This window comes from Prunus dulcis, chromosome 6 (assembly GCF_902201215.1).
Source record: "Prunus dulcis chromosome 6, ALMONDv2, whole genome shotgun sequence".
NCBI lineage: Eukaryota > Viridiplantae > Streptophyta > Magnoliopsida > Rosales > Rosaceae > Prunus > Prunus dulcis.
Genome location: NC_047655.1, coordinates 2,398,727 through 2,419,355, shown reverse-complemented (window position 1 = coordinate 2,419,355; position 20,629 = coordinate 2,398,727). Strand labels below are relative to the sequence as shown.

At 35.9% G+C, this 20,629-nt stretch overlaps 2 protein-coding genes across 2 annotated transcripts; both read left to right on the top strand.

Moving 5' to 3' along the window:
* Nucleotides 1-2,962: 2,962 nt before the first annotated feature.
* Nucleotides 2,963-4,337, top strand: LOC117632317. The gene is made up of 5 exons (XM_034365759.1): nt 2,963-3,090; nt 3,203-3,542; nt 3,638-3,736; nt 3,837-4,086; nt 4,177-4,337. Exons 2-5 carry the CDS (start codon nt 3,270-3,272, stop codon nt 4,272-4,274), a joined length of 720 nt encoding a protein of 239 aa, XP_034221650.1. The 5' UTR covers nt 2,963-3,090; nt 3,203-3,269; the 3' UTR covers nt 4,275-4,337.
* Nucleotides 4,338-5,544: 1,207 nt separating this feature from the next.
* Nucleotides 5,545-7,429, top strand: LOC117632316. Its single transcript, XM_034365758.1, has 5 exons — nt 5,545-5,784; nt 5,885-5,959; nt 6,118-6,343; nt 6,822-6,972; nt 7,089-7,429. The coding sequence occupies exons 1-5, from the start codon at nt 5,587-5,589 to the stop codon at nt 7,234-7,236; spliced, it is 798 nt and encodes a 265-aa protein (XP_034221649.1). The 5' UTR covers nt 5,545-5,586; the 3' UTR covers nt 7,237-7,429.
* The last annotated feature ends 13,200 nt before the right edge of the window (nt 7,430-20,629 follow it).

Here is a 20,629-nt window from a genome sequence, read left to right as displayed (position 1 = left end):
CACTATCTCTCACTATCACTCACTCTCTCATCTATCTTTTCACTATCTCTCACTCTCTCATCTCTCTATCACTATCTTATCTAATTCTCCCACTTCTCCCTCTCATTCTCACTCTCTCTCAATCTTGCCAAAAGGTATATTCTCTCCAAATTTTAAATTTTTTTCATTAATATGTGTTTTTGGAGTTAGTTTTGAGTTTGTGTGGGGTTTGGGGTTGAGTAAAGGGGAGAGATTGAAGTTTGGGTTTGATTTGTGGTATAACAATTTTAGGGGAGATTATACATTCTTTTTTTTTGTTGTTGTTGTTATTTGACCATATTTGTTTTTTTTGTAGGTAATCATTGAGACTTTGATGGCTAAAGTTGAGGATTAGGAAGCTATCAAAACATATTATCCACCACTACCACCACAATATGCTTGTATTAGAATTTTATTATTGTACTTTGTTAATTCATGTGTACATTTTGAATATTATATATATATATATATAAATATTTATTGGATAATTTGATCACTATTTTTCATATGTAATTTTATTTTGAATATGTCAATTTAAATTAAAGTAATTAAGAAAAATCTTACAATTAAATTAAATTTAAAAAGTAAAAATTTGAAAAAATTACTATAATTAAATTAATATCAATTTAAATTAAAGTGATTTAAAAAAAAATCATACAATTAAATTATATTTAAAAAGTAAAAATTTGAATAAATTAATATTAAAGAAATAATAATAAAAAGTAAAAATTAGTTTATTTTAATTAAAAAAATTTAAAACACAAAAAAATATTTCGTCGCGCAAATATTTGCGAGACGTTATTGTTCGTCGCGCAAAACTCTAAAAATGTGGGCGGGTACAAAAAATGGAACGCGGGAATTTTTTATTTTTTAAATTTTTTTGAGACTTTGCACGACCAATGTTTTTCGTCCCTCAAAACTTTGCGCGACGGATTCCGCGCGACGAAGTTTTTGTCGCGTTAAAATTTGTGCGACTACAATGTATTTTGCGCGACGAAATTCTCTTCGTCGCGCAAAGTGTAAAATGTAGTAGTGAATTTGACAGTAGACTTCTTAGCAATTGGAATAATTTGTTATTATTTATTTTATTATTTTGGTTATGTGTATTTTTTTTATTTGCTCATAGCCTTCTGGAATTTTTTACCAGATGATGACACGGGAGCAAAATCACAATCAAGTGAGTTTCCATAGGTGCACCATTCTTGCTTCGATGCTCGATTCTTGGATCTCTTCAGGTGCTTCAAGACTTTGAAATGTAACTAATCAGTTTGCTAGACCATGCTTAACAAAATGTTGAAGTTTAATTACTCTGGTAGTACAATTTCCCTTAATTTCCATTTGGACAAATGTAACTTGACAATGGATTTGTTGATCTTTCTAATATGTTTGGAGCTATTTTTTTTCTTAATGAAAACTCTCTATTCCGGGCTATCTTATGGTTGAAAAGGAAGAAAATAGTTATACTTGGATAGATTGTATTGTTATAATGTAATTCTAAAAGTAATATTAAAAGTAATAATATTTAATATCATAACGTGCAAAGAGTGTTGTTGAAATGTAAAACAACAACATGCGCATGAACATTGTCAATCAGACATACAACAACACGCAGAACACGTTGTTGTTCTATACTTTCACAACATGCGCACGTTGCCATTACTGGTGTTTACAACACGCGATCAAATCAAGGACAACATGCAAAGCGCGTCATTGAAAGTCATGAAGCTTTTAACGACACCGGCTTCAACAATGTGAGCCGTGTGTTGTCAATACATTTTCACAACGCACAATGTGAGTTGTTAAATGACTTTTTTCTTGTAGTGAATGATTTAAAATTGGGTCAAGTCCATTGCTTATGCATTATCTAACCAATTAACAGCTCTTAAACTCTTTTATTTTGATAGAACAAAGTCTATTATATTGGTTTGAATTTGATATAAAAAAATGCGTGAAAGATATTGGTTGTGATAGAGAAAAGAATTCATTACTTTGGTACATAGGATTTTTTGTGTCAATGGTTTTCTCTATAGGTCACAAAGTTTTATTTAAATCCTTGTATATCATTAAAATATTTCACACTTACAAATTAAAAGATTACAAGCTAAGCTTGGCATATCTTTTCTTAATTTTGATGGAGTGTGTGAAGGAATTCATTATTTTGGATAAACTCACAAGAAAATGAGAATTGATGTGGCTAACCATCATTCAAGAGTTTATCCAAACCAAGGTAATGAATCATTATTCCTAAAATACCCTATAATTACTAATTATTTAAGTCCTACAAATTCCTGAATGAACAACTTGAATTTTACTGTACCATCAAAAACACCAAAAAATGAAACCATCTGGCCATCAACGTCAGATATATTTGCCTCAAAATAATCCTTCATTGAGGGCCTTTTACCCTTGAAACTGGAAAATTCATAGTTGAACCTACGACTCCTAGTGAGAAAGCTAACACAAACAACACAAACAATTATCACCACATTCTGGATTGCATTTGCTGCACAAAAACAACAAAAACAAACCAACTATCTTCATCAAGTTGTACAACGATTAAAACCCACAAACTAAATCAACCACAAGAACACTGTGCAAACTGAAGTTCCACTTCAAAGTTCAAAAACGTGCAAGCATATACAGAGAGTGAGAGAGAGGGAACACTTTGAGACGTAGGAGGAGACTGGGAGAAAGCTTGGAAAGAGAGAGAGTGAGGACGAGCGTGGAGAGGGAGGAGGGGCATTTGTCCTTATAAGTCATTTTACAAAGAAATAAATTTGTTCTTAAAATTTTGAAAATAAGGTGGGTGGAAAATAAATACAGATAGATAGAAATAACAGCACTCTTTCTAATCCTTGTCAAGAAGTATCAAAAAAACTATTGTTTTATAAGAATTATCGAACATGCACGATGACGTTTTAAAGCACGGTGTGGCCAAGCCCGTTAACTAGTGAGACCGTCACTCAAGCCCAATCCCACCATTGACAGCCAATCAAGTTGAATTGAAGAGGAGAGATTCACAGCAAGCCTCGACTCTCAGCCACCGTTCTCTGTCTTGGTACAGTAGGTCAGGTATATTTCATCACGAATTCAATTTGGTTGATTTTCGCTCTGTTGATTTAGTGAGATATATATATGCTTCAATTGCATTCATATCATTATAATTTGATTTGATTTGATTTAGGTTTGGGGGTTAGGGTTTTGGGATTCTTCTAGCATTGCATAATAGAGTTGGAGAAGAGGAGAGGCATATGACAACAGCTATTCGGTCTGTGGTTGGAAAGTTGGGGAGTAAATACTCTTCATGTTGTCACAGCAAAGGAAGAGCAGTAGCAAACATGGTTAGGGTTGGGGACTTTCAAATTAGGAGCTCAGTAGTCAGCAACTACAATATTGACCGTGATGTCTTGTTTTCAATTTCAAAGCCGCCTCCTTCTTATGGTTATTCCTCTCGCCATCCTTTTCTTTTTGGTAACCACCATAAGAAAGCTCTGCCAGTTCTGCAGTATTTTAAGTCGCCCGGTGTAAGTATGATATTACCCTTTTGCATCTAATGCGTAAATGATTTCTACTTTTGGTACATGTATGTATGCAATTCACTTTTACGGTCTTACTTTAGGGATTCGGAGGTGGTCATCGTGTAGCTCCTTATTCTATGGATAATCCCAATACCATAGCTCTTGCCATTTTCGCTGTGAAAGAGTACAACAAGGAAAAGGTTTGAACATATTGAAAAAATAATTAATATTTACTAATCGTAGTTTTGTTTGTTGTTGGTATTAATGTTTAATTGTTTGAACTCTACATTTCTCTTTTAGAATGCCAAACTGCAGCTTGTGAGAGTTTTGAGGGCATGGTACAGATGTACTGGTGGTTCGATCTCATATTTTTTTACAATGGAGGCAGTTTATAAGGGTGTGGTTAAAGTTTACCAAGCATTGGTTTTTGTACGTAGCCGCGAAAGGGAGCTAAGATTGTTTGGTCTTCTTAATGTTGATAACGGGAGTTTGTTAAAACTAATTGTTAAAGGACCTACAAGATCTTATGAAGGACTATCTGCGTACATAGGTAACTATATTGATTACACATTTTTCTTTATGATATATGGTACTTTCAAATGCACTGATTGGCATGAGTGTTTCATTGTCATTTCCACAGACCCATGGCACGTCAAGAAGAAGATTCCAAGAAAGACAAGCAGAAATTGTCTTGAGGAAGAGATACTAAGCACCTTACTGCACATGTCACCTCTCTGATAATATTAAGCTGCATAAATTTGAAACAAATATTCATGGTGTATATTCATCATGAGTTTTTTATTTTGTATTGTTGACAGAGCACCAGTTTAAGTTTTGCTTTTTAGTAAAGCTTGAGATTTTGTCTTGGATATACTTTAAAGAGGGAGGGGATCTATGATTTGGTTAAAAACTAGGGAGATTCACTATTATACTCAATATGGGGGCCCAAATTATAAAAATACCCTATATAAAATGGACTTTAGAAACACACCCAAACCCCATTTACAACATAACAAAAAAGCTTTTAACTTCTTATAAATTACAAAACTGCCATCAATTTCTTAAAACAAGCCCAACCCCAAAATCTCATAAAAATACACAAAGCACTCAATAGGGCATCAAAGTAATTTAATAATCAATATTAAATTCTATAAGGCTAGCTATCATTTTTTGGGTTTTTTTTGGGTTTGTTTATAGGAATTCAATTGTATAGGGTTTATTTATAATATTAGTGCTAGAAATGGGTATATCACTAAATATCTCTAAAAACTATTTATGACTATCATAATCTTTAAAAAAGAAATTGGTTTTGGGGGGTTTGGATATTTATTATTTTCTTATATATATGTAGAGGTGGGCTCTACTTGCCACGTCACCCCTTTAATTGATGGATAATTATCCATGCGTATGAGATTACAAAGGTACCTTTCTTTTGACAGGGTAATGGAGATGGGGAAGGTGGGGGTTGATTGGGCGGTGGGGCTGGTTGAGATGAGGGAAAAGGTGGTGGGGGCTGACGATTGATGGCCAAAAAAAAATGAAAAAGAAAAAAGGAGATATTTTTATCCTAATATTTTTTTAATACCTATTTTAAATAATTTCAAGCATTTTTATATTTAATTTGAATTTTAAATTGTTAAATTTATCAAAATACCCACGCCCACGTCAAGTTTCAATGGGGCTTATCTACTCTTCCTTTTATTCTGATTGGGCTTGTATTTTGTTCAAAATACCAGTGAGGGCTCCCGTTAACGGCCTTGGGCTTACAGTAGATAAAACGGTATCGTTTTTGTTTTTAGAATGCATGAAGCGGCGATGAGAGACCTTTCTCTTTAGGGTTTAGGCGTTAATTAAGTTCACGGCCACACGCTCCTGAAAAGGAGGCAGGTAGGTACAAAGAAACTCCCTTTTTGGTTTTGTTAGAGGCCATGGGCAATGGTTCGAACGGCCAGGAAGATGGGTTGATAATCGTTTCTATTATTTGTATTATTAGATTTTCTAGCTATATGTATGGCTTATTAATTAGTGTGATTTCATTGATGCCCAGGTTATGGCTGTTCGTTCTGTGCTTGGAAAGCTGGGTAGGAGTAGATTTATTCCCGACAATGGAAGACATATCATGGTTGGGAGTTCTCCTACTGTTTGTTCCTCTCCTCATCACCCTTTTGATTATTATGGGGTCGTCCATGATCGAAACAAAGCGGATCAAAAAAGCAACCCTTTTCTTCTTGGATCTCTTATGAAAGAGGTGCGTCATGCGTGTGTATATTAATTATGTTATTGCCTTCACTTTCATTGCAATTCAATTCAAATATCAAGTGTTGATAGACTCATGATTCAATTCACAGCCACTTTATCGTCATTTGGATTTTGGAGGACTAGGACCTGCTCGTTTCGCCATCGAAGAGTTGAGGAAGAAAAGGGTTTCATTTTTTTTGCCCTTTTTTCTTTAGTACAGATGCATTACTACAATATATGCAAGATTTAGTCTTTCCTAAGAAGAGCTTCTTTATTACTAATGGTTTTGTGGATTATTATTGACACGTTTGATATATGTCTAATGATTTGGTATCTCTTGTAGAATATCCAACTGCAGTCTGTGAGAGTGTTGAGGGTGTTAGCAAGGAAACATGTTGGCTTGCCACGATATGATTCTTACTATGATCTACTGCTGGAGGCAGTTGATGCCGATGTGATGAGATATTTCGAAGTAACAGTGTCACTTAGTTCCAGGGATGACTTGTGGTTGGAAGACTTTTGTCTTCTCGTTGATAATAAAAAACCTATAAGATTATATTATCACCTAGGTACTATAATTATGGCATGCTGCTTTCACAATATCCTTAAGAATTTAGTATTAGTAATGTGATCATTCGAGGACTCACTTGTTAGTGTAGTTTAACTATACAAACCGTCACTAAAAGAAAAAGCATTAGTAGCCACTGACATCAGTTGTACAGAATGGCTAGAGGTACTATTAGTGTCTAATATCACAATGGTCACCAATAACTGTGGCTGTTAGCTATTAGCCATTGATGTTGCCCTTTAGCCACCTCATCCTATGCTACTAATTTCAGTGACTATTAAGGGTTTTTCTTTTATTGTTGATTTTTCAAGTCTTTACTCATAGATCATCCTTGGAAAAAAAAAAATGCGGAGTTGGTGGGGTTAGTCTGCTAATGATATTCCTAATTATGCATATGAAGTAGTTCTTGTGGATGACAAACCCGAAAATGTGAGAATGTTGCATATTGATGAATGAATTGAATTTTTTGCTTGAAACAGACAACTTTTTTGATGCATCTGCTAAGGCTCGAGAGCAGTTATCATTTGGTATGCGAAAAGGAAACCTCTCTCTGCTGCCTCCCTCAGCCCTCCCTCATCTCTCATACACAAACCCGGGACACAAAGAGGAAACCACTGCTCCAAAACGCAGGTATTCATATCAGTTATGTTTGTTGTCGTCTTATTTTTGGGTTTCCACAGTTCAAGTAATTTTTTTTTTTTAAAAAAAAAACCTTACGGGTTTGATTCTGGATCTGGATTCCTCAGAGGTCGAACGAATGCATGTGAAGCGGCGAAACACTTCGGTCCAGCCCCCGGTGTACCTCAAAAGTACACCAAACCTTATGTCCGGTCAAAGAGAAGGAAGTTTAAGAAGGCTAGAGGAAAGAGGAACAATGAGGGCTTTAGAGGTTGAATCATTTAGAATTGAAAATGCTATTTCTAGAACCTAATTTTGCTTGTCTTTAAGTGTCTGGTATCATGTTACCTTCCCTGACCCTTCTCCGTAATTAGGAATGTTTTCATAATTCTTGTATTGTTCTAACCTAGTTCGCCAGTATTTTTCTCTAGTAATGCTAAGTCTATCCCAAGGAATACCTTGGATGTCTTTTCCTTTTCTTGCTTGAGCAGCAGTTGTATCAGCTGCTTTGCTATTCTGCATGAGGTCCATAGAATTATTCATATTTATTAACAAAAGTAACCACAGAGAAACTTGAAACATACGACACCCATAAAAAATTGTAATAATGTGAACACAGACCCATATCATAAAGGGAAGTAAGATTATAAATAACAATATCTACTGAAGCTGTGAATATGTCATATATCTCATAAAGCATATAGGTATGTCACAAACCAAGTAGTCACATTCATCAACATCAGAATCTGAGCCGCCCATTTCTCTACCACCAAACTCGTCATCCACATCATCATCTACATCATCCATTTCGTATTCCGTATTCATATGGGAGTGGCTGCAGTACACTAAGAAATTCAGATCGGAGGAGAAGAGAGAAGAGAGATAGAGATGGAGGTAGGAGGGGGCAGGGAGAAAAAGTGTGTGCGAATGTTAATCCACTGGTTTTCGGATTGTCGTGCGAATGAGAAAGAAAGGTTGAAGGGAACCTTGCGAAAAGGACGTGCTTGTTTTTTTTTGGTTGTTGTTCGTATTTGTATGTATTTGAGTGTCGTATTTATTTGTATTTATTTTATTTTTTTGGACGAAGTCGTATTTATTTGTATTAATTTTCAGATTTGTGTCCATTTTAAAGTCGGTTACATATTTCTACAGATGCTGGCTTTCTATTTTTGGACTTCGGCTGCACCCAAAATACAAACCCCAATAGTCAGTCAAATTCCAAAATTTAGGGTCCAGCCCAATTGCTTCTATGCCCCATTTCCTTCGCATTCCGATTCAAATTGACCAAAATACAAGACCTCTCTCACGTCATATCGCTAAAAGAGATGTTGGAAGAGAGAAGGCCAACTTAAAATTAGAGATTGATAGCCTTGGTTGAGAAAGATGCAATGGAATTGACACTTATATTTGAGTAAGAAAATTAAAAGTGCAAGCTTGTTGTGTGTATATATATATATATATATATATATATATATATATAGATATATATAGATATGTGTGTGTGTAATTAAAGGGGAAGGCAAAATCATCAGCGGAATATATAACACAGTTAAAAGAAAAATGAAAAGAAATTCATTCTTAATAGTATGTTGAAAGTTGACAAGCTTTGCTATAGTGGTTGTGGCCCTCCCCCTTCCCCATGCTTGTCACTCAGGATCGAAACCCATGCCGGCAATGTTGAAATGGGATATCATGATCTTTTATTTTATGAAATGGTGCATGAGTATGGGATAAGACCTTCTTGGCCGTGCCGGGCAGCCATCATGTCAATTGCTGGAAAAGCCTAATTCGGTTATATGGGGTGTGTTACTTGGTGACATGAGGAGAGGGAACCTTGCTTTCAAGCACAACTTGAGCCAATATGTCTGATGACAGACACGGCTGCTGGTAGAAAAGGAAACTGCAAGTAAAATTGGAAGCTCATCAGAGAAAATGACTTAGAGACAACTTATAGACTGAGCTTCATTGAAATAGATGGCGTGGTCCATGAGTTTGAAGCAGTGACTATTAATCATAGCAAAGCTCTTTCTCTCTCTCTTCTCTTCCCAGAGTTTCTCTCTCATCCTTATTTTTCTTAAGATATCATTCTCCCTACGCTATGAAAAAAAAAAAAACCTAACAAAAAGACTAAACTTAAAAACTTGTTCGTATTCACAGATATGGACTTAGTCAAGTTGGCTAAAGTGAATGTGCTCTGCACTATGCACCCTAGTTCGAATCCCCCTCTTTGTAGTTTATATTAAATCAAAGTAAAATATCGCTTGTACAAAAAAAAATTTATTCGTATTCATACTTGGCCACGAAATGAATTGCATTTTAACTCATTTACGATTAATGCAAACGTTATGCTTCACCAAGTATCATTTTTGTGATCATAAAAATAAAATCATGTGCATAGCACAATGTTTTTGTAATAAAATCATGCGCGTAGCCTATCTAAAGGGTAAATCTTCCGATATTATTCTAATTCATTTCAATTCAATTCCATGGCTTTGTTGTTACATAGTTTGGAGCTTTTTGGCAAAATTGATGATGATACCTTCATTTGTCGCAGCGACAGAAGAGGTTTGGCTTCAAGATCATGAATTTTTCAACCAATTTCAATTTTCCTTAAGCTTTACCGAGAGTCCCATGGTGGTTATGTTTTTGTCACGACCCAACTCCCCTAGCAAGATATTATCCAGTTTGGGCCTCCCCCCCTCAGGGTTTTGTTCTTGGGCTCAAGCTAATACTATCTTGCCCAAAAGGTCTCTTGCTAGGAAGAGAAGTGCCCACACATACAAGGCACTTCACCTTTCCCTCCCCGAGCGATGTGGGATTACTCACCGTTCTTGTTTCCCCAAGACACGGGTCTTACAATCCACCCCCTTTGGGGCCCAGGTTCCTTGCTGGCACATTTCCGATCGGGGTCCAGCTCTGATACTATTTGTCACGTCTCGACTCCCGTAGCAAGATATTGTCCTTTTTGGGCATCCTCCCTCACGGTTTTATTCTTGGGCTTAAGCTAATGATATCTTGCCCAAAAAGCCTCTTTCTAGGAAGAGAAGTGCCCACACATATAAAGCACTTCACCTTTCCCTCCCTGAGCGATGTGAGATTACTCACCGTTCTTGTTTCCCTAAGACTAAGGGAGTCGGATCATGACAGTTTTTGTTTCATTTATGTAGTCGACTAGTGCAGACCAATATTCCTCACATGCAATGGCGGATCAGACTACCCCATGGCAGCTCTGGAAATGGCTTGAAGGTCCTTGGTTTCTCTTGGCAGCCATGGAAGACGACCCCATGGAGAAGAAGATGCAAGCTGCTAGGGAGAAGAAATAGGGAGGAAGAGAGAGAGAGAGAGAGAGAGAGAGAGAGAGAAGAAAACCAGAGGGAGAAGAAAAGAGAGAGGGGTAGGAAGAAGCCGACACAAATTTTAATAAAAATAGATATTTTGTTAGGGTTTTTTAAATATTTTTTAATTATGTTGGGTACACCTATAAATATTAAAAGTATACATCAATAATATAAAGATATCATATGCCATAGTGGTCTGTGAATTGAAAAGGACTTTAAGGTCAATGGTTCGATTGTGTTCCCTTTTTTTTTGTAATATTCAAGGTATTTTGTTATTTGGGTTACATAATACATATATGAGCTTGATTTATTGAATGATGTTTTTATTAAATTGAATAAGTTTGGTGTGTTTTTAGTTTTTTATTTTTGCATTGTTTCATCTTAAAAAGAAAATCGGAACTTTAACACTATGACCCCATAGAGTAACAATCCTGGATCCGCCACTGCTCACATGTTACCTTTGATGGCTGCTGCTACATCTGTTCCTGGCCCAGAAAAGATTCCTCCTCATTTGAAGACTCATTTCATTGAGTTGAAGGGTGCACAAGTGAAGGTAAGCAGGTGTTTCTGTTGAGTTTATATATATTAAATGTTACACGAGAAGGGCACTATTGTTTGTTACACTTTAATCATTTTAAATTTTTTGTCCAACCCGTCCGGGTTTTCTTCATGAGTTTTTTTATACACTAATTTGTTTCTTTTCCATTGCAGATAGTTTCGTTTTTAACATATTTGTTGAAGAGCTTTGGGTCATGTTTGGGGGTCTGGACTAGACTAGTTAGGATTGGGCTTTGAGTGTTGGATTGCTTTGGCTTGGATTGGGTTAGACTTTAATAAGTTGTTTGGTACATTAAATTGGGCTAGACTGCACTGGACTAAAGTCCAATCCGTTGTTTGGAACAAGGATGGGCTAGACTGCATTGGATTTCAAACAAAATTTATTTTAATGTTTATTAAAATTGGTTAATATAAGCAATAATTAAATTTAATAAAAATACATGTACACAAAATTAAAAATAAGAAATCACATGAAGATATCATAAAAATAGTCCTAAAATTCACAAAATTAATAATAACATGAAAATTATTTTAAATACACTCAAATGATCAACAAATACTTATGTTACGTTGCTCTATTTGCCATCCACTCATTAAACAACTCAGCAGCCAAATTATCCCTCCATGCAGACTATTGGTCGGATGTGGCAATGGTATCAATAGGGCCATGATCTACATTGTTCTCAATGAGGGGATCATAATAAATTTCTTGCTCCATTAGATCTATAGACATCTCTCTCCTAATTAAGTTGTGTAAAAGACAACAAGTTATTATTCGGCATTGTGTTTGTATTGGATAGAACGATGGACTCCTTAAGATTGCCCAACACAACTTAAGAAGTCCAAAACAACGTTCCACCACGTTTCTTGCTGATCCATGCTTCATGTTAAAGTATTCTCGATGGTTCAAGGGTGCACATCCTTCTCTCCATTCCGATACGTGATATCTCGTTCCTCTGTAGAGTGCAAGAAATCCCTCACAATTTGTGTAACCAGCATCCACAAGGTAATAATAACCTAAACAATAAATAGGAGCTAATTAAAAAATATAATTCAAATTTAGGATGATTATGGAATCTACATTAATCTTACCTTTTGGAACCTTTAACCCATGTGGACTATATATCGCATCTCGAAGTACTCTAGAGTCTGATGCTAAACCCTCCCAACTCGATAAGACAAATATGAACCTCATATCTCAAGAACAAACTCTTAATACATTAGTGGCAATGTCACCTTTTCTTGTTCGATATCTTGGCTTGTCAACATCAAGCACATGCACCTTTATATACATCCCATCTAAGTGCAGAACAAGGATTGTTTAGAGTAAAGATTCTTGTCTCTTACTTACATTATTGGTACTGTTGCATCATCAGGCTAGTCGTCTTGTAGATATATTACCTTTATCCATATGAGTGCTAGAGCCTTGTCGGTGTAATAAGATATGGTACGCTGTCCAACACGACCGAGACGATGGATTACACTTTCGGGTGAAAGTATAGTCTCCCTCTTAGTGCGAGAGCTATGAAAGGTCTCAACACATGTGATTACAGCTAAAACCTAAAATTATGATAAGAAGAGAGATTTTAAATAAAATATTAGAAATAATATATATATATATAGTCTATTAAAAAAAGAAAGAAATGCCAAGTAATATTCTTATGTTTTTTATACTGGTTACGGATTGGACCCATCCACTGCCTCAAGTCTTTAATCTCTATAATCTGTCATAAGCTCAATGTGCTGGACCCCTATAATTTAAATTTGAGTTAGGTTAGCCATTTTAGGAGGACGATAAAAAACAATCAACAAATGTAACATAAATTTCGCTTGAACAAATATGAGCAAATTACAACATAATAAATAGGAAAAGAAGATAACATGACACACAAGCCACTGGATTGATCACCCACATAGGGGAACGAGCAAACAATAAAGAAATATACTAACAAAAATCTTGCACTAAATAATCATGAGCAAGTTACAACATAACAAATAAGGAAATAATAGATAAGAAAAAATTCAAAAAATCCATTACCCTTTTAGGGGAGTGAACAAAACACACAATCTAATCTAAATTGTCGCAAAATAAATATAAGCAAGTTACAACACGACAAATAAGGAAATGAAAAAATACAACAGATTGGTCACCCAATTAGGGAAACGAACAAAAAAAATAAACAAAGATTATAACAATAACAACCACCAAAGAACAACAAAAAGGCTAGCATAAACCGCAGTCAAACAAACATGAGTAAGTTACGACACAACAACTAAAGCAATGCTATAATACTATAAAATACAACATACTAGTTTCTCTCTTAAGGGCATGAGTAAAAGAAAACAAAGGTGCTAACGAATTGGCCATCAAACAAATTTGGGCAAGTTGCGACCAACAAATATGGAAACTATATAGGAAGGCAAGATAACACGACAAAATACAATAAATCAATCACCCACTAAGAAGAACAACGTGAAAAACAAACAAAGATCCTAGCAAAAAAATGTCACCAATGTACAAAATACTTTACATTGCCATTTATTGATTGAAGTTATATATGTGTGCCTTATTTACTAATCACATTTTTCACGAAAGTCAAAACTACCTGCATAAGTAAGAGTTATGCTTGTACTTTTGCATGAGATGTGATCAACATATAAGCTAACAAGTATGATGCAAGTAATTTGATTGCTAAATAACATTTTTTTTGGGGGGGAGGGGGGGTGTTGGATCATCATTTCCATACCAAGAGAGGTAAAGGAAAGGGCATTTGCCATTATGTTAAAATGAAATAATAAATACCAACCTAATTAACTAAGTATACACATAAAGATGGACAAAAAAAAGTATTTATATAGAGGAGTAAGGTTGAAGAACCGGTCTAAGTTTTCTTCATGAGTTTTTTACTAATTTGTTTCCTTTCCATTGCAGATAGTTTATTTTTTAATATATTTGTTAAAAGAGCTTTGCTGATTATATGAGGCCATATGAAGAAAGCATATGTAAAAGCACAGTTAATTTACTTGTCTCTTAGTTTATTTTTATCCACTTGAATTGCTTTATTCTTCTATGAATGTAAGTCTGAATCATAAATATTTTGTTGAATGCAGGAATTGTTAGTAGCCTTAAAACATGTTATGGGCATAGATTTCAAGAAGGCTTGATTGCCTGTGATTGACATTATTGGAGGAAAGGAAAAACTATTGACTCAATCATATGGTGACCACTGTAATTGCAAAACAATGATACATAAAGTTCATTGTGAATTTGACTTAGATAATTGCAATATCTTTATACAACTGACAAGTGGAGAACAAGGATTGTTTGGGGTAAAGATTCTTGTCTCTTACTTACATTACTTGGTATTGTTGCATCATTAGGCCAGTCGTCTTGTAGATATGTTCCCTTGATCCATATGAGTGCTAGAGCCTTGTTGGTGTAATAAGATGTGGTACGCTGTCCAACACGACCGAGACGATGGATTACACTTTCGGGTGAAAGTATAGTCGCCCTCTTAGTGTGAGAGCTATGAAAGGTCTCAACGCATGGGGTTACAGCTAAAACCCAACAATACGCTAAGAAGAGAGATTTTGAATAAAATAATGAAAATAGTGATATATGTAGTCTATTAAGAAAAGAAAGGCCAAGTAATATTCTTACGTTTTTTATACTGGTTACGGATTGGACCCATCCACTGCCTCAAGTATTTAATCTCTCTAATCTGTTGTGAGCTCAATGTGCTGGAAAAACTGCAAAACCTTTTATGTGCATGTCTTAGCTAAAACCGTAAGCTGATTGAAATTTGAAAATATGTTGATCTACACACTTCTAGGATTGTATAGGAATTCACGGATCAAGAATCAGAGTCCCGGATTCTCCGGTTCAATAATTCAAAGTTTAGATAAACAATAACCGTCTGATCGTGCGATCGTGAGTGATCCGATCGTTCGATTCTGACCAAACTTGCAGGACTGGTATAGTAAACCTTGTTGAAAAGAAAGAAAGGCCAAGTAATATTCTTACATTTTTTATACTGGTTACGGATTGGACCCATCCACTGCCTCAAGTCTTTAATCTCTGTCATCTGTCCTGAGCTCAATATGCTAGACCCCTGTAATTTACATTTGAGTTATGTTAGCCATTTTAGGGGGACGAACAAAAAACAATCAACAAATCTAACATAAATTTCACTTGAACAAACATGAGCAAATTACGACATAACAAATAAGAAAAGAAGATAACAAGACACACAAGTCATTTGATTGATCACCCACTAGGGGAACAAGCAAACAATAAAGAAAAGATGCATTTTTGCTCACCACTTTAACCCTATGTGTACCCTCACCACCCCTCCCAAAAGTTGACACATGTCCATGGGTTTAACTATAGTTAATTCTTTATTTGTTATTTATTTGATGACATTATTATGAGAGAGAAACAATACTTCAATAAGATTTTTCCTGATTTACTCTTATTCTAACCTAGCAAACTTTCCACTTTTCTAAATTAATTAACAACAACCCAAATAAATAATTGGCAATTGACAGGCTTCAATACTTTGAAGAACACGCCCAAATACTTTGAATCTCAATTGGCTTTATGTTAACTCCATTTTTGCTCACCACTTTGTTTTGTGTCATTTTGTTTACAAGAGACAGTTTTGACTGGCCTTTGTTTGAAACCCCTGTTTTGGTTGGAAGAGAAATCTGCAAAAGATGGTAACTTTTAGCTGCTTCTTTTGAGTGCTCGGCTGATTTACTTTTACATATGATATTGGTTTTAGTTGCATTTAAGACCCTTATTTTTTGTTTCCTTAACGTTTCTACCAACATTGGACTCGAAAAGTGAAAAGTGTCAATTATTTATTTGGGTTATTGTTAATTAATTTAGAAAAGTGGAAAGTTTGCTAGGTTAGAACAAGGGTAATCAGGAAATTTTTTATTGAAGTATTGTTTATCTCTCATAATAATGTCATCAAATAAATAAAAAATAAAGAATTAACTATAGTTAAACCCATGGACATGTGTCAACTTTTGGGAGGGATGGTGAGGGTACACCTAGGGTTAAAGTGGTGAGCAAAAATGCACTCAATAAAGAAATATACTAACAAAAACCTTGCACCAAATAATCATGAGAAAGTTACAACATAACAAATAAGGAAATTATAGATAAGCAAAAATTCAAAAAATTCCTTACCCTTTTTAGGGGAGTGAACAAAACACACAATCTAACGTGAATTGTTGCAAAATAAACATAAGCAAGTTACAAAAAATACAAAAGGTTGGTCAACCAATTAGGGGAACGAACAAAAAATAAACAATTTCTGTATGCGTAAATGAATTTGGGGAATTCGCGGATCGAGAATCGGAGTCCCGGATACTCCGGTTCAATAATTCAAAGTTTAGAAAAATGATAACCGTCCGATCGTGCGATCGTGAGTAATCCAATCGTTCGATTCAGACCAAACTTGTAAGACAAGTATAGTAAACCTTGTTGAAACTGTAGGTACTCTCGGAGCGGAAATGGGAGGTCGGGGTTGGAGCTGGTGCCATAATTGTGGATACGATGAGGGATTTCACATGATGTGTATAACTGGTCATGGAACATTTAAGGGAAAACAATATTGGAGACATCTCCAATGCCCAGCACATTGTGATCTTTGTATCGTCTTACAAAAACATAAGTAAAAGTAGATAGGCTGACTAGTATCTAGGAAGTGGAATCTATGCGACATTTCCAATGCCCAACACATTTTTACCATTGCGTATCCTTACAAATCATTTTTCTCCATAAGTTCCTCCTCCGGAATTCTGGGCTCTCCAGTATTGTTTTCCCTTAAATATTCCATGGCCAGTTAGACACATCATGTGGAATCCCTCACCGTATCCACAATTATGGCACCAGCTCCAAACATCTTCCCCACATGTCATGCATGTCCTTCCATAGAATTTTTGGGTGTCCAAGATACCTTACAGTTAAATAGAATTTGCATGAGCAACCAGAACAAAAACCCTTAGGATTCAAGTTTGCATATGAGTTATGAGTTATGGATATTTTTGGTGTACTTTTTGGGTATATAATTAGTCATTCTTTGTGTTTGGAATATTTATTTTAACTTGTTTTGCAGGCATAATCATTAACATAACTCACCCCTTTGTAAGACGCAAGTGATTCATGGGCTGCTACGCATCCCAGCACTGACAACTTCTTATCGAGTGCCTCTTGGATGACTTTTTCTCCGTGTATAGTCTGAAAACCATTGAGGTAAATCCTCTTTGCAAAATACTGAAAGGAAGAAAAAAAAAGTATGAATTGACATTTTTCATAAGTTACCAAGTAATGGTTTAGTGTTTGACTTACGTTTCTTGGTCTTTTAGCCGAAAAAGGCCAATCCTTCTCCAAATAGACCCCCTCGATGCACATAAGTTCTAGGGCCCTCCAAGTAGGATTTGGTGTGTTCGGCTCATCACCACGGCTAAGACGCTGAATCACGCTCTGTGGGGAAAGGATAATCTTTCTCCCCATGTGACACCTATACAATCCCTCAACAAAAGTTGTGGCTGATCTTGTTCCAATTATTTGGAATTTGAGAAGAATGGTCATGGCCATGGCCATTGCGAGAAAAACTAAAAGGAGGAAAAGTGAGAGTGGTGTCGAAGAAGTGGGGAGAATGTTGGACTTAATTTGGGCTTACCCTTTTTCTTTAATAACACTTTAAACTTTTTTTTTATATGAAAGTGTGACAGAAAAATATGACAAAAAATGGGTAATGCAAAAAAGAAAGAAAAATTATATTCCCTGTATGAGTAAATGAACTTGGGGAACTTGCAGATCGAAAATTGGAGTCCCGGATACTCCGGTTCAATAATTCAAAGTTTAGATAAACGATAAACGTTCGATCGAGCGATCGTGAATGATCCGATTGTTTGATTCAGAACAAACTTGCAAGACAAGTATAGTAAACCTTGTTGAAACCGTAGGAACTCTCGGAGCAGAAATGGGAGGTCGGGGTTGGAGCTGGTGCCATAATTGTGGATACGATGAGGGATTCCACATGATGTGTATAACTGGTCATGGAACATTTAAGGGAAAACAATATTGGAGACATCTCCAATGCCCAGCACATTGTGATCTTTGTATCGTCTTACAAAAACATAAGTAAAAGTAGATAGGCTGACTAGTATCTAGGAAGTGGAATCTATGCGACATTTCCAATGCCCAACACATTTTTACCCTTGCGTATCCTTACAAATCATTTTTCTCCATAAGTTTCTCCTCCGAAATTTTGGGCTCTCCAGTATTGTTTTTCCTTAAATATTCCATGGCCAGTTAGACACATCATGTGGAATCCCTCACCGTATCCACAATTATGGCACCAGCTCCAAACATCTTCCCCACATGTCATGCATGTCCTTCCATAGAATTTTTAGGTGTCCAAGATACCTTACAGTTAAATAGAATTTGCATGAGCAACCAGAACAAAAACCCTTCGGATTCAAGTTTGCATATGAGTTATGAGTTATGGATATTTTTGGTGTACTTTTTGGGTATATAATTAGTCATTCTTTGTGTTTGGAATATTTATTTTAACTTGTTATGCAGGCATAATCATTAACATAACTCACCCTTTGTAAGACGCAAGTGATTTATGGGCTGCTACGCAGCACAGCACTGACAACTTCTTATCGAGTGCCTCTTGGATGGCTTTTTCTCCGTGTATGGTCTGAAAACCATTGAGGTAAATCCTATTTGCAAAATACTGAAAAGAAGAAAAAAAAAGAAGTATGAATTGACATTTTTCATAAGTTACCAAGTAATGGTTTAGTGTTTGACTTAAGTTTCTTGGTCTTTTAGCCGAAAAAAGCCAATCCTTCTCCAAATAGACCCCTTCGATGCACATAAGTTCTAGGGCCCTCCAAGTAGGATATGGTGTGTTCGGCTCATCACCACGGCCAAGACATTGAATCACGCTCTGTGGGGGAAAGGATAATCTTTCTCCCCATGTGACACCTATACAATCCCTCAACAAAAGTTGTGGCTGATCTTGTTCCAATTATTTGGAATTTGCGGAGAATGGTCATGGTCATGGCCATGGCCATTGCGAGAAAAACTAAAAGGAGGAAAAGCGGGAGTGGTGTCGAAGAAATGGGGAGAATGTTGGGCTTAATTTGGGCTTACCCTTTTTCTTTAATAACACTTTAAACTTTTTTCTTATATGAAAGTGTGACAGAAAAATATGACAAAAAATGGATAATGCAAAAAAGAAAGAAAAATTATATTCCCTGTATGAGTAAATGAATTTGGGAAACTTGCGGATCGAGAATCGGAGTCCCGGATACTCCGGTTCAATAATTCAAAGTTTAGATAAACGATAAACGTTCGATCGTGCGATCGTGAGCTATCCGATTGTTTGATTCAGAACAAACTTGCAAGACAAGTATAGTAAACCTTGTTGAAACCGTAGGAACTCTCGGAGCAGATATGGAGGTCGGGGTTGGAGCTTGTGGATACAATGAGGGATTCTACATGATGTGTATAACTGGTCATGGAACATTTAAGGGAAAGCACAGAAAATTAATACGCACATACATACATATACAGGAAAAACTGTCTATCATTTTTAAATTTGAGAATTTGCAAAAACCTGTGAAAGATTGTTAACTGGTTTTATTGATATCCAGAATTTTAAAAAGGAAATGAAAGAACAAAACTCTCTCCACACAAGTGGCGATCGAGTGCATACATATGTAGCAAAAACCAGTAATAATTTGAGAATTAGATGCAAAAGTTAATAGTACCATACTCACCTCGTCAAAATCGGAATCATATTTTAGATGAACAACTCCCAATCTATGTGGAGTCAACAAAAGAACTCCCAAACTATTAGGGAGCCAAGAGCTACCCAAACAAAGTTATGTTGAAACTACTCTCCTCCAATCTAATAAAATCACTTTGTTTCCCCTAAAATTCTAACACTTTGATACTAATGAGCGCAGAAGCAAGTTCAAAACCGGTGCATCATTCAAACCAGCCAAACCAAACCACATTTTTCTGGGACAAAAAACCAAACCACTTATGGCAGTTTTGTTCGGTTTTTACACTAAAAAATTGTAATCTTAAATAGGATCGAAAAATCCGCCTAGGCCACCACGATTTCATTCTAATCATTATGTGCAGGCGCCAAGGAATTAGGCGGCACTTGGGCGCCCGCCTAGGCGGGTGTAGGCGGCCTAGGCGGTTCTAGGCAGTTCTAGGCAGGTCTAGGCTGCATAGGCGGTTCTAGGCGGGTCTAGGCGGACGAAGGGCGGACGAAGCGCGCAGGAGCCGCGTCTTGTTAGGAAGAAAGACGGAGAGACAGAGAGATGAAATCGAAACACAGAGAGGAAGGAGAAGGCGGCGCGGGGAAGAAGAAGATATTTGACCTAATTTTTAATATAACTAACGGGTTGGGTTTTGTAAAATGCCCTTAAACGTTGTATTAAAATGGGCCTATTTTTACATTTTTTGCAGTTTTTTTATTTTTAAATATCAAGGTTACTGAAAATACAAAAATAAAAGTCAGATAATATCAAGGCTGGAAATGGTGTATCATAACATACAAATGGGACATATAAAAATATTTTATTTTTATGAAATATTTTCATATGACTTATCATATATAAATAATTATGTTAGTTATTGCCTTCACATTCATTACAATTCAATTCAAATATCAACTGTTGATATAGACTCGTGATTTCTAATTTGGATTTTGGAGGACTAAGACCTGCTC